Genomic DNA, 12,915 nt, shown 5'->3' with positions numbered 1-12,915 from the left:
TTTCCCCTTTAAAAGGGGCAAAATTTAGTACTCCATTTTATCGATTTTTATCGTATTTCTATCTTAAATTTTAATAAATTTATAAATTATTATTTTTGTAAAATATCCCGCTATATGATATTGCATGGGAAGTTGATTCATATCGCCATAATTTAAGATTTATTTTTTAGTAAAAAAATAAAATACTACTAATAAGGATTGGTACTGTTATTATTATTTTAAATTGGGTGGGGTCTTAGAATTAGAAACTGAATCATAAATATCTATATACTACTATCATAGTAGATATTTAGATATTGAAATGCATATCCTTAGTTCTGTCTGTATAAATACTAGCATAATTTTGGGACGGTTAGATTTGTTTATAATTGTTAATATTATTAAATTATGTAAAACTATATTTTATACGTAGCATCATCCCATTATTAAAGGGCGCATTAAATCATTTTATGATAGGTAGGTGAGTATATTAATAGTGAACATGAGACTATATTGATAGTCTGGTTTATTTTTGTAGTTGTAGTCTGTAGTTTACTCTTTTCATATGTTTCTACATTTGAAGATTAATAGAGGAAAAATATGTAATTTAGAGTCGATAACACATAAATGAACTAATTAAGAGAAATGAATATAATCATAGAAAGTAATAAAATAATTATGCAAAACATATAATAATAATAATTATCTCAATTGAATTTTCAAAGCTCACTTGGGTATAACTGAAACAATTGATTGATGATACTTTAAAGTACGAAATTTAGTTAAGATAACGAATGAATTGCAGTTTAGTTGATTAAATGTTTCCAATATACTCCCCCCGTCCCCGATTAAGAGGCACACTTTGACCGAACATGAGTTTCAAGAAATGTAAAAGAAGTTGGTTGAAAAAGTTAGTGGAACGTGAGACCCATTTTTTTTATATTAGTTTTACAATAAAATGTGAGTGAATTGAGTTAGAGGAATGTGAGACCTACTTACTATTTATGATAAAAATAAAGTGTGACTCTTAATTGAGGACGGACCGAAATGAAAAGGTGTGACTTTTAATCGGGGATGGAGAGAGTATGTAATAAAGTTGTCGTAGTACTTATTTTTTGTCGTATAGGAAGGAGATTTTTTGTTGAGTTTAAGTTGATATCGTGTTCGTATTGTTGTATTGAATGATGTTGGCCAATTGCTTTCGATTCATATAAACCTATTCATTGCAATATTTTCCAGACCTCATGAAATATAGTAGTATGGAAAACGATTTGAATAGTATAATCATATTAAAACGTATGGGTGAGGTGATCTTTGTAGTTTTTGATTTGCGAGGATACATCTGTTTTCTTTTACATCTCTAATTATTTTGATCGGAAGTTTTTTTTATTTTGATCGGAAGTTGGAATCACTATAAACACAGAATAAACAGGGAATCACAACTGATGTACTGCTATTTTGGGAACCCATGTGCCATGTCTTCCACAAAGTATTGTTTTTTGGAGAATAATCCTAGCCCTCCATTTAATCTAATCTCGTGGCTTTAATTTTTTTTACCACAAACTCAATTTAAGCCATTAATGTCCAATGAAATTATCATGCATACTTTTGCTTAGCAAGAGATGACACTAATTTAACTATTCAGGAAATAATATCATGCATAGTTTACCTAATTTTCGTATAACTTCAGTCGAAAATGCCAAAACTATACCTCGATCTCCATAATTTTTTTGAGAAAGATGACATCAAACATTGTCGATTTAGGAGTAACAAAATTATGAAATTAGTTTTATCCTTTATCAAAGTAACAAAATCCTACTCCCTCTCTCATTCGTTAACTTCATGCTGCAAACCGTTTCCACCAAATGATTTTGCCTTCTCTCAAAATTATGTTCTGGATCCATCATTTAATAGTTCGTCGACTTGACTCTGTTACCACTTTAATCAGCTCTCACTTTTTGCTATTGTTATCTTGCATATAATTGTTTGTTTATTTGGATATATGAACATCACAAACTATTGGGTAGTTGTTTGGAAAGATCCATTTCATAATAAATTCGGAATGGATCATCTATATTTGGTATATTGAATTTACATCTTTAGATATAAAGCATTCAATTCATTCACCAATATCACCTCAGTAGTAAATGCAACGCATCACGCATAAAATAATCCAAAATGAGAGTGATGTATTTAAACTTTTCCTTGATAATTAATAAAAGCGATCTCATCATAACAATTAAAACAAATTAAAGTACTAATTCACGATCACTAAAATCTTGAAATCAAAACACAATTTAAATATGCCTTCACAAAGAATAATTTTGTCGTGTCAGATCATGTACTTTAAAATTTAGACCGACCTGAGTAGATTTTAAGTTATTTTTAGAGTAACAGCCAAAACTGGTTATGAACATATGCTCATTTTATGATTTCGGTCTTATATTTTATTTTTTGAATTTTTGCATTGTGAACATTTCAACTCGGATCACAATTGGTCCTACACTAACAATTCCATCAATTTTTAAACGGTTTTAACCCGATTTTGACCGATTTTTAAATGGTTTTAACTCAAATGGGACTGTTAAAACCATCAAAATCAGTCAAAATTGAGTTAAAACAGTTTAAAAATTGACGGAATTGTTAGTGTAGGACCAATTGTGATCCATATTGAAATGTTCAGGATGCAAAAATTCAAAAGATAAAGTATATGGCCAAAATTATAAAATAAGCATATGTTCATGATCAGTTTTGACCTTTAATCTTATTTTTATTATGTTATATTTCAATCAATCTTAATCTAGAAGTTAATTTCTAATTGTGGGTGGTAATATATAGTCGTATGATTATCACAATCACATGCAAATGCCATAATTGTCTCTTATTCAGGATAAAGTTGACTTTATTTGTTTAAGCAAATTGAAAATGAGTAGTTTGCTTTTGTTTTATTTAATAACCACATAGTATTTTTTAATTAATTTCCTTACGACTCAAATATCAAAGACACGGAGATAAAGAATAATTCGGACTTTAATTAATTATTATTTTCTCACCAATTTGATAACTTTTTAGATATAAAAGAATAATACTAATAGCAAAAGCATGAATGTTGAAGCTGAGTAAATGTCAACGCTAATGAAGGCATGTTCCTCCAACGATTTAGAAAAAATCTGGTATATATTTTAGTAATTTCATGTTAAAATCATAAATTTTCAATTTAATTGGTTAAATTTGAGAAAAAGGAACTTATCTCATGCCACATCTCTACCTTTTCAGTTTGTCTCTCTTCTTTATTATTCTTCCTTTTAAAGATTGATATCAAGAATTTATATAAAAAAAGAGGATCTTGGGAGATTGTTAAATTTCTATAAATTAAATTTGTTTCATGTTTTGATTTGAAAAAAAAATCTTGATTTAAAGAGTTTTAGAATGAAATGTCTAACTACTAGCCAATAAACAAAATAATAACATACCAACTTAGGGTTGAAATCTAAAAACTCAATCTTGAGATAACACACTTAAACCAAGTCATTGGAATCCTCCTCATGATTTGTATACAAGTCATGTGCAAAAAGATTAGAAAAAAAGAATTGACAATTATGGAATAGTTTGCATACATTGAATATTTTTTTGAATGGAGAATCTTACATGTTGAGTAGGTCATGATGTCCCAATTATCGCATATTATCTCCTCTTATTATTACTTTATCCTCAACTTTTCAATTTCATTAGATTTAAATGCACATGCCAAAATTCAACATTTTGATGATTATATTTGATACTTTAGTCCTTGAGCCACAAATAAATAAATGAATTACTACTACAATAAATAAATTCTTTATCTTTTAACAAAAATATCTCAACTAATAAATAATTGCAATCAAACATCAGATCTTTTAAATATCAAAGTTTGTTGACAAATCTAGCTTGAGTCTTATAAAGTTTGAAAATGAAATATTGAACGATGAAGTTTCAATTTTTCTCAATCATCTCATCTGTAGACAAAGTTATATATTTTGGTAATACTCAAAATGACATTTCATTAAAATGAAAATTCTTTTTATTTTCTTGTAACTTTTCTTCTTATTCAAATTTAACATCACTATTTTGACCATCACCAAAGATATTTTGTACTTAGTGGGACAATTGCGATAAAAATGAAACTACATGGTTTAATAAAATTTGTTCAAATTTCATAAAATGTAACAGAAATTTGATCAAACTTGGTGATTTAATTAGCTATTAACAAAAGTGTCCACATATAAAATCACTAAAGATATTATAAAAATGAAACTTCCAAAAACGGGAACCACCGGGTCATGGTTCAAAACAAAACCATATAATCTCTCACAAGTCGGTTACGGTTCATGTCCACCGAACACGGTTTCACAACCGTGAGCACCTCTAACAGCTAAACTATAGAATCAAATTAAACTGAATTGACTAAAAGAGCTCCACAAACATTTCATACATGTATTAGAATCAAAGTATACTTTGTGTGTGTTTTATTTCAAAAAGGGAGTCGCAAGTAACATATCTAATATAGGAAGAATTTCCCAACTCATACTCTACATTGCTACAAAAATCACTAGCTCTCTCTCTCTCTCCCTCTCTAGTTGTATACATTCTCACCTCCAATGAAATATACATGAATCCAAGTAACAGCCAAAGCTCATACATTCTTCAGCAACTGAGAGCCTCTCTCTGCACTGGCTCAGTTGCGCTCTCATTTTCTTCTCGAACATGTCGCTGTGCTTTAAAATGTAGCAAGGGGCTTAATCCTGGATATCAGGTCAAAACATGAGACAGAAAGTGAAGGATACCGTTAAACATACATAATGAATGAAGGGAAAAAAACAAATGTAAACCTATCCTTTTCGATCATGAAGAGTGGTGCAAGTCAAATCAAAACAGAAAGTACCTTCTCAGTATTTTTGTCCATAGGATCATCTCAAATATCAGGATTTTCTTCTGTATCAGCAGACGACCTCTCATCGTCCTTCGATTCTGGCTTCACATTATTAGCATTCACAGAGCATATACCAGTAAACGAGCATAAACGATGAGAGGAAAGGAAATTATTTGAATAGGACAAGTAGCACAAATGCTGAACAGCTTAGCAGTAGAGGCTTAAACCAGAGAGAGCAAAATATCCAATCATCAATGGTAGTAACTTTGTTATGGCTTGAGAATTTTACTTGTAAGAATTTTGGAATGACTAGTTTAGTAGTATGTGAGAAGACCTGTGGAGGTTGCATGATCTGTAGAGAGATGTATTGAGTAACAACTTCCCCAAGGTGATGGTGGAGTTTACCTCATCGGCTGCATTAGAAAGAGCTCTATAAACTCCAATCCATATGGGAATAACATCCTATAACAAATAGAATCACAGGAAAAATGAGTTTATACTAACATTAAATTACTCCACTGTTACAACAATTAATAATTTAATATTATTCTTCTCCATTTTTACTTTTGTGTTCTTCTAACAATTAACAGGAGGGATTTCACAACCTGCCAATGCATTTATTATTTATACCAGCTAGTTTGTACAGCCGAGCTGTTTCGAGTTGAATCCTTTCCTGCAAACACAGTTAAATTAACATCAGAGCAAATGTAAAAAGGGTACTATTTAAATAAGACTGAAAAGAATCCAACTCTATATATACTAAGTTGCTCTTGGAATAAGAACGTTTGGGAGAACTAATAGTGACAAAGGCAAAATAACCTGTTTCTTTGTAAAGGAAAATTAACAAGCACCGTCAGTAAAATGATATATGCAGAGTGGAAAGCCCATCTTTAAGAATCTGAAAAGAGGAAAAAGGTTTATAAACTTATATCATTGTAGAAATAAATATAATCAAGCTGAAACATTTGTTACACAACTACCATGTTTCAAACATGAAATATGTCTCAGCTTGAGACAACAACTAAGATAACTAATTGCCAAGTTCAGATTTCAACATATAGTTTAGTTTGTGTGAATCTTCATGCTTTTCTATCCGAACTAACAGATAACCTTTTGTAATTCAGATTATAGTGTTTCTGTTGAGATTTCCGAGCTCAACTATCAATGCTTTCAATGAATCTAATTCTGCTCTTGCAAGTTAACAGAAACAAAGAACAAATGCAAACAACTTGAATAAAACAAGAAATAATTCATTCATAATCCATCAAAATCCAAACTTTTTTTTTTATTTTTTTTTTTTTTTTTTTTTTTATCTCTGACAATTCACAATAATTCACCAGTCCCAATCTTCATGATTCCAACAAACCTCTTCAATGAATAACAATATTCATAACAAACCTTCAGAACAACTTCCATGGCATTCGTAAATCCAGAAAGCCAATCACTATTCTGCTTGGTTGTAGTGACAGCATCAGCAACTGTGTATAGAAGCGCTTCAGCTCTACCAAACAAATCCCTGATTAAGAAGTCAGCATTTTCCAGGTCAGGAAATGGAACCTGACCCGATCCCAAAATTGCGGCCCCACAGTGAGGGCTTCTGAAAACGGAGACAGTGCGGACATCATCAAAATTGTGTTTCTCCGCCTTTTGGCATGAAATGGATAAAGGTAAAAGGAAGAGTGAGGCAGTTGTGAAAAATATGCAAATGGAAGTTGGCGGGAGTTTGTTGTTGTGGTTTATGAGAGGGAAGTTTGGGAGCTGAAGAAAGGGAGAGTTTTCGCTAAGAAATTTCTGTTGCCCATTTCAAGTTTCACGAAATGGTGCCATTTATTACCTGTTTACCTTGCCACATTAACATACATATCCTTCATTCATCCACATCACCAATTTTTATACATATACGCACCAACTCAACAAAAAGAAAACTAAAACGATATCAATTGTGATACAATACATACTAAAGAAAACACAAAACGGACATTTCCCTCGCTAAAAACCCCAAAATTGCGAAGCTAATCCTTCCCAGGTATGAATAAAGTCTACGGCATCTTCCTCGGTAGTGAAAATATTAGTATTTCCCTTGCACTCAATTTTTTTTTACATCGATTCCGGCAACAAGGTTAAACGGGCTGACTATCAGGAACCAAATCGATGGACTGGGATTCTTCGATCTGGGTGGCGATCTCCTTCGCCTTCTTGAACCGCTTCGAGCTTCTTAGGATCACATCCATCGTCACATTCTCCCTGTTGCAACATGTTAACAGTCAATCAAATCCTAATCACAGTAGCAATGCAATACTACACCTATCACAAGCTTATATGCTGCACAAGCAAATGAAGATTTGGGAGCCCAATGCATGACTTTATAATATGGGTGATTCGAGGCTTCGAGTTGCACCTCATCAAGTTGGATATAACCTATTCCGCAGTTCGTACTAGCACTCGGGGGCAGTTTATGGATTAGATTTATAATTATCACTCCGTCCCTAAAAAATGAGCAAATCCCCTTTTGCCAGTTTGGTCCGTCCACCATAATTAGACGCTAACAATGATGTGGGTCCTACTATCTACTAACATCAATTCAACTACTTTTTCTCTTTCTCTTTCTCTCTCTTACTTTACTAATTTCGCATTAAAACTCATGATGTCTCCAAGTCTCCATTTTTAGGGGATGGATATTGCTTACAGGATTGGGTATCTGAAAGACAAGCTCAAATTTGCTCAGTCCATCAAAGTATCTTAATTTTTATTCATCCAATTCCAAACTATAACTGAAGTAAACATCTGGAATAATATAGGATTGTGCATGGACTATATAAAGAATGAGCAAAAGAAATAAAATATAGGCATTTCATGCTTTATAGAGCCTAAAATCATTAGAGAAACCTCAAGGATCAAAAAGCAGATAACGAACTTACTCTTCTAACATAGCCAAAGTTTTTCCTTTTGCAGCACTGGATCCTGTAATTACAGCATTTATAAAAATGTTAAGCATAGAGGCCAAGACAACACCAATAAATAGGCAGTCATCGGATAACATACAAACAAACTATACCAATTCCCGCACCTCTAAAACCTATATGAAGACATTTCTTATCACAATGTGAAATAAAAATCACATCACCTAAACATGCTAAGTTCATACTGTATCATAGCTCAAATCTCAACGCCGGTGTGTGGAAATAAAATGTAGTTGTTGTCGTTTGTTTACTTGTAAAATGAATAAAACAAGAGAAAAAATGTAGCCAGTAAATTCCTAAACTTCAAGGAAAAGTAAGTGTATCAGAAAATCATAACTGCATCTAATACAAACACATACCAACTTATAAAAGTAAAGCAGGGCCTAGGCAGGATTTTAAATTTTACTTGATTTTTTCTATTTTTCAAATTTTAGTAGAATTGTACAATAGATATATCGGTTTCTTGTAAGTAATATAGTTTGATCTTGACAACATTAGTACTGATTGATACTGTCTAAAGACTAAATAACGAAAATATACATTAAATTAACAGGGCTAGTTCTTAAACAGCAGTCGTCTAGGTGCTAGTCCTGCTGCCCCATGGGCCCTAGTGAAGATATAGAAATTACAAAATAAATGAGATACACATGAAAGGAAGTTTTCCTAACATCAAACATTATATTCAATTTTAGTGTTATATGAAGCATACCTTTGTGAGTAGAAATCTGGCTCACTTCACTTTCCCCTTCCGAGTCATCACCTGACATGGATGAACTATCCGATGAAGTGAGGGTGCGATCATCTGAAAACAAGGTTCCATTTTCATCCCCAGAACTTTCACCACTATCATTATGAAAAATTGTTCCCGACTTTGCCAACAAAATCTTTTTCTTCGGAGTCTTCATGGGCATCGTTTTTTTAACATGTGAACGCAAAAGCGTCCTTTCATTTCCCTTATTGTTGTGCAATGTCACGGACCTTTTCGAGCTTGATTTATCCAAAGATGGATTCTTCTTATGGGAGGATGAGGGAACAACAAATTCATTGGGTTTCTGACGAGGCATCTCACACAACTCAGAAGGACTAGAAGTTTTCACCAGTTCATTATCTTTAGCTTTTGAACTCTTCAACTTGTTTTCCTTTCTTACCTTGTTACTGATATCGACTTGATTCTGGAGTTGGTCAGCCACAAAGTATTGCTTGAAGTTGATTCCTTCACTGCCCTTTTCAGTATTTTCTTTGAGACCATCAGTGTTTAGGACAAGCTCGTAATTCTCATCTAACTTTTCTTCGCTCTTACGAGACAAAACTTGGGATGACTCTAAATCTCTGGCCGCGAGTTCAGAATTTGAAAAACCAAATGAAGTTTCTTTTGTTGCTAAAGGTTCAACACTAACCTGTTGATCCTCAACTGGCAAATTTTCTTGGACATCTGGTGCAGTGTGCTTTTGCTTCTTCCCTTTCTTTTTAGTTTTTCTAGATTTATTCTCAGTATTCTCATCATCCTGGTTCGTTTGATTGGGCTTCATGATGGTATTTTCTGTTTCGGCAGTGGGCAAAGCAGCATGGCAAACATCTGGAAACGTTTTGCTCTTTTCCATCATCATTGTATTTCTATCGCTCAAATCTTCCGAAATTCGCCCTTCTTCTTTTCTATTTACATCCCATACTTTTTCCTGAGCATCATTGTTAGAAGCATCCAACAGTGTCATCTCGACATCCATTCGTTCATTGAGCCAGGTGCTTTCATCCTTTCTGATTCCCGTGGTGATACGATCCCCTGATGGAGAAGACAAGTCCAAAGAACCTCTGGTGCCATTCTGAGTATCGTTGATGCCTGGATTCTCAATATTTGTGCTGACAGAATTCTTGCCAATCCTCTTTTTCTTCGTCTTCTTAATGCGACTGGAAACTTCAGGTTCCATTACAGCATCTGCATCCCGCATAATCATGGTATTATTTGTTTCAGTGGTGGGCAAAGCTGCATGGCAAACATCTTGAAAGCTTTTGGTCTTTTCCCTCATCATTTCATTTCTAACGCTCACATCTTCCAAAATTCGCTCTGATTGCATCTGTGCCAGATCTGCTTCTTTTATATTTACATCCCATACTACCTTCTGAGCATCATGGTTTGAAGCATCCAACGGTCTCACCTCAACATCCATTCCTTCATCAAGCCTAGTGCTTTCATCCTTTCCGATTCCCTTGGTGATATGGTCCCCTGATAGAGAAGACAAGTCTAGAGAACCTCCGGTACCACTGTGAATATCTTTAATGCCCGAATTCTCTATATTTGTGCTGACAGAATTCTTTGCTCTCTTTTTTTTCTTTATCTTCTTAACGCAACTGGAGATTTCAGGTTCCATTACAGCATCTGCATCCCCAATAATACTGGCCTCTTTCAATGCTAGATCCGGACCAACATGGTCAGGAGCTTTGTTATCAGCAGGCATTATAATTTCATTATCAAGGTCCAAAGATGCACCCTTTTCTTCCAACCTAGTAGTTTCTGTAAGAGGCTTATTCATTTCACCAATTTCAGTATGTGCCACATCACTTGTATGCTGGACTTCTGCAGTTTTGTGAACTTTCTTTTTCTTTCTTTTCTTCCCATCCGATTTCACCTCCCCTGTTCCGACTCCAGCATCCATTATTGTAGCATAAGGATCTGAAATGTTAGTGTTAACACCTCCTGAATGCATTGATGGAACATCCTTGCCTTCATAATCTATTTTACTCTGTAATGCATTGTCTTCTTTTCTCTCATCAGAATCTAAACGTTTATGGGAGTTCTGATCAATAAAACTACTCTTTTCTGCATTCTGCAAAAGGATTTCTGCCTTCGGTGATAAATCTGGAATAACATGGTCTGAAGCTTTGTTGTTTGATGGCATTAAAACTTCATGATCATTCTCTAATGACAAACCCATTCCTCCTTCCATTTTAAGAGTAGAGGGCTTGGTCGTTTCACCTTTTCCAAACTGCTCCATATATTTTCTATCATGATTGTTTTCTGCTGTTTTCTCAAATTTCCTTTTCTTTTTTTCCCCCAATGTGTTGACATCTCCACCTTCACAAGAGGCACCCCTCATTCCAGCTGAAGAACCTTGTACAAAATTGGAAACAACCTCATTGTCCAGTTCATTTACCACACTCTCAAACCTATTGTCCTCTTTTGGTCTATCAGTACCATTTAGGTTCTGGTAGTCCAAAATGCTTCCAAAATTACCTTTTTCTGCTATGTTGGGTAGGTAAGTTCTGTCATACAGAAGCCTCCCCTCATCATCATATTCGTCATTCTTTGGACCTGAGACCTTAGCAATTGAGTCGAACATATTAGGCTTCACATCTTTATCATTTGAACAAAACATGGTGTCGCCACCTTCGAATCCAGAATTATGACTTTCATCTTTTGTGTGCCTCACTTTACATTTCTTCTTCACAGGAGACTCGGTTCCCATACCATGTTCCTCTGCATAGATACTTCTGTGAGAATCAGTGGTCTGCGGAACAGCATTATTTTGAGCAGCACATGCCGGCAACGTAAAAAGAACAATTGCATTCTTGTTCCTATCAGATATGATACCGTTGCAATCATCATCAATATCATTCATAGAGCTTCTTCCTGAGAGATGTCTGGGGACAATGGAAGCTGTGACCGAAAGAAACCAATTTCTGTTAACCTCGCCAAACGCAGTCCAAACAAGCATATCGTCTGACAGATGATAATAGTTTGATCTCTGTTCCAACTACATAAATAGCAGAAAATCATCAGACGCGAAACTCCACCATCAGACCTCTAAAATAAAGCATGTACCTTCACAGAGTGGACCTCTATCTCACCAATTTCCGGAAAGGATTGCTTATGAGCCACAGTCACCTTCTCTGCGCGTTTATAGAATCAGTCAGCAAATGCCGGTGTCATACATTATCTCAGCAAATTATGAGCTCAATTTGCGGAATCAACAGAATACAAACTTCTCAACATTCAATGCTTATGCGATTAGTATTCGCCAAAAAAGGATTACATACACAAATTATGCCGCAATCGAGTTCATATACACAATGTTTGCGTGATCAATAGCACATATGATACATTCATGAAAAGCGATTAGCATAAATTAAATTGCTGACTGATTACAGAAATTGTGAAAAACAACGACGGAAATAGAGGTAGAGAATCGATATACTTTTTAAGTCTGAAACTGTGTCGGAGCTGCATATACGGATACGGCGATGTGAGTACCGAGGCTGGTGTCTATGAATACAGAGTTGAGCTCCGCCGTGCCTGCAGCTGCGCCGTCGTGAACCTGCGAACGGTGTCGTTTCGCCATTGAAGAAGGCGGGGTTGTCGTTGCAATGTTGGCGCTGAAGCTGCGGTTGTAAAGGTATAGGGTTTTAGTCTTATGGAATGTTTATCTGGGAATTGTGGGATTTATATTTATAAATTAAAGAAAAAACACTATTTACTTTCCCTAAACACGTTAAACTATAAACACTATTTCCAAATTTACTTTTAAAATTTGTTGGTTTTTTTTTTAGTTTTCAATTTTCAGTATCATTACTATTTATATAAATGGTCGGCTCTTAATAAATAATTATATCTTCGAAAGTAAAATAACTAAACTCCAAAACTAAAATCATAAAAATTCCGAAAATTTTCATTAATAATTAAAATACATAATTATTATATAATTCAAATATCGAAAATTATAAATCCAAATTAAAAATTACGTAATTATTCATTCATTGATGGGGCACGCTCAAGTTTCTTCGATGAGACTTTATTCGAATTGATCATGAATTCATTCTTCACAAACAGAAGCACACTAACATTAACATTATCAAAATTGAGCCAGGGCACGTAGGGATGAGTTGTTGCCAGGGTTGTCGAGCTATTTGTGCTTCGTCAACTGCCCATATTGTTGTGTTTTCTATCTCACTAGTGTTAGCCCACGCGCGTAGCGCGACACATAATATTTTTGTTCTAATAATTAAACCTTGTAAATAAACTAAATAAAATAAAAATAAATCATTAAATAATTAAAAAAATATGGTATTATAAAG

The 12,915-nt window shown here is 34.1% G+C and overlaps 1 protein-coding gene and 1 long non-coding RNA gene across 2 annotated transcripts; both read right to left on the bottom strand.

Moving 5' to 3' along the window:
• Positions 1-4,461: 4,461 nt before the first annotated feature.
• Positions 4,462-5,788, bottom strand: LOC125210604. Its single transcript, XR_007174380.1, has 4 exons — positions 5,708-5,788; positions 5,494-5,561; positions 4,901-5,350; positions 4,462-4,760 (listed from the first exon to the last, which is right to left on the bottom strand). It is a non-coding gene; the product is annotated as an uncharacterized LOC125210604 (long non-coding RNA).
• A 951-nt stretch (positions 5,789-6,739) lies between these two features.
• On the bottom strand, positions 6,740-12,241 carry LOC125213581. Its single transcript, XM_048114205.1, has 6 exons — positions 12,039-12,241; positions 11,666-11,733; positions 11,078-11,597; positions 8,558-10,954; positions 7,807-7,849; positions 6,740-7,132 (listed from the first exon to the last, which is right to left on the bottom strand). Exons 3-6 carry the CDS (start codon positions 11,556-11,558, stop codon positions 7,009-7,011), a joined length of 3,045 nt encoding a protein of 1,014 aa, XP_047970162.1. The 5' UTR covers positions 11,559-11,597; positions 11,666-11,733; positions 12,039-12,241; the 3' UTR covers positions 6,740-7,008.
• Between the last annotated feature and the right edge of the window lie 674 nt (positions 12,242-12,915).

Source organism: Salvia hispanica, chromosome 3, assembly GCF_023119035.1.
Source record: "Salvia hispanica cultivar TCC Black 2014 chromosome 3, UniMelb_Shisp_WGS_1.0, whole genome shotgun sequence".
Lineage (NCBI taxonomy): Eukaryota > Viridiplantae > Streptophyta > Magnoliopsida > Lamiales > Lamiaceae > Salvia > Salvia hispanica.
Note: the sequence above shows the minus strand (reverse complement) of the source record. Positions and strands in the feature narration are given on the sequence as shown.

Bases quoted from the DNA above. Each gene is read 5' to 3' on its own strand.
- LOC125213581 (XM_048114205.1), bottom strand. From the start codon at position 11,558: ATGCTTGTTTGGACTGCGTTTGGCGAGGTTAACAGAAATTGGTTTCTT. The intron at 7,850-8,557 runs GTATGCTTCATA...CTGTAATTACAG, and splicing joins CCAGATTTCTACTCACAAAG to GATCCAGTGCTGCAAAAGGA. The intron at 7,133-7,806 runs GTAAGTTCGTTA...ATGTTGCAACAG, and splicing joins ACTTTGGCTATGTTAGAAGA to GGAGAATGTGACGATGGATG.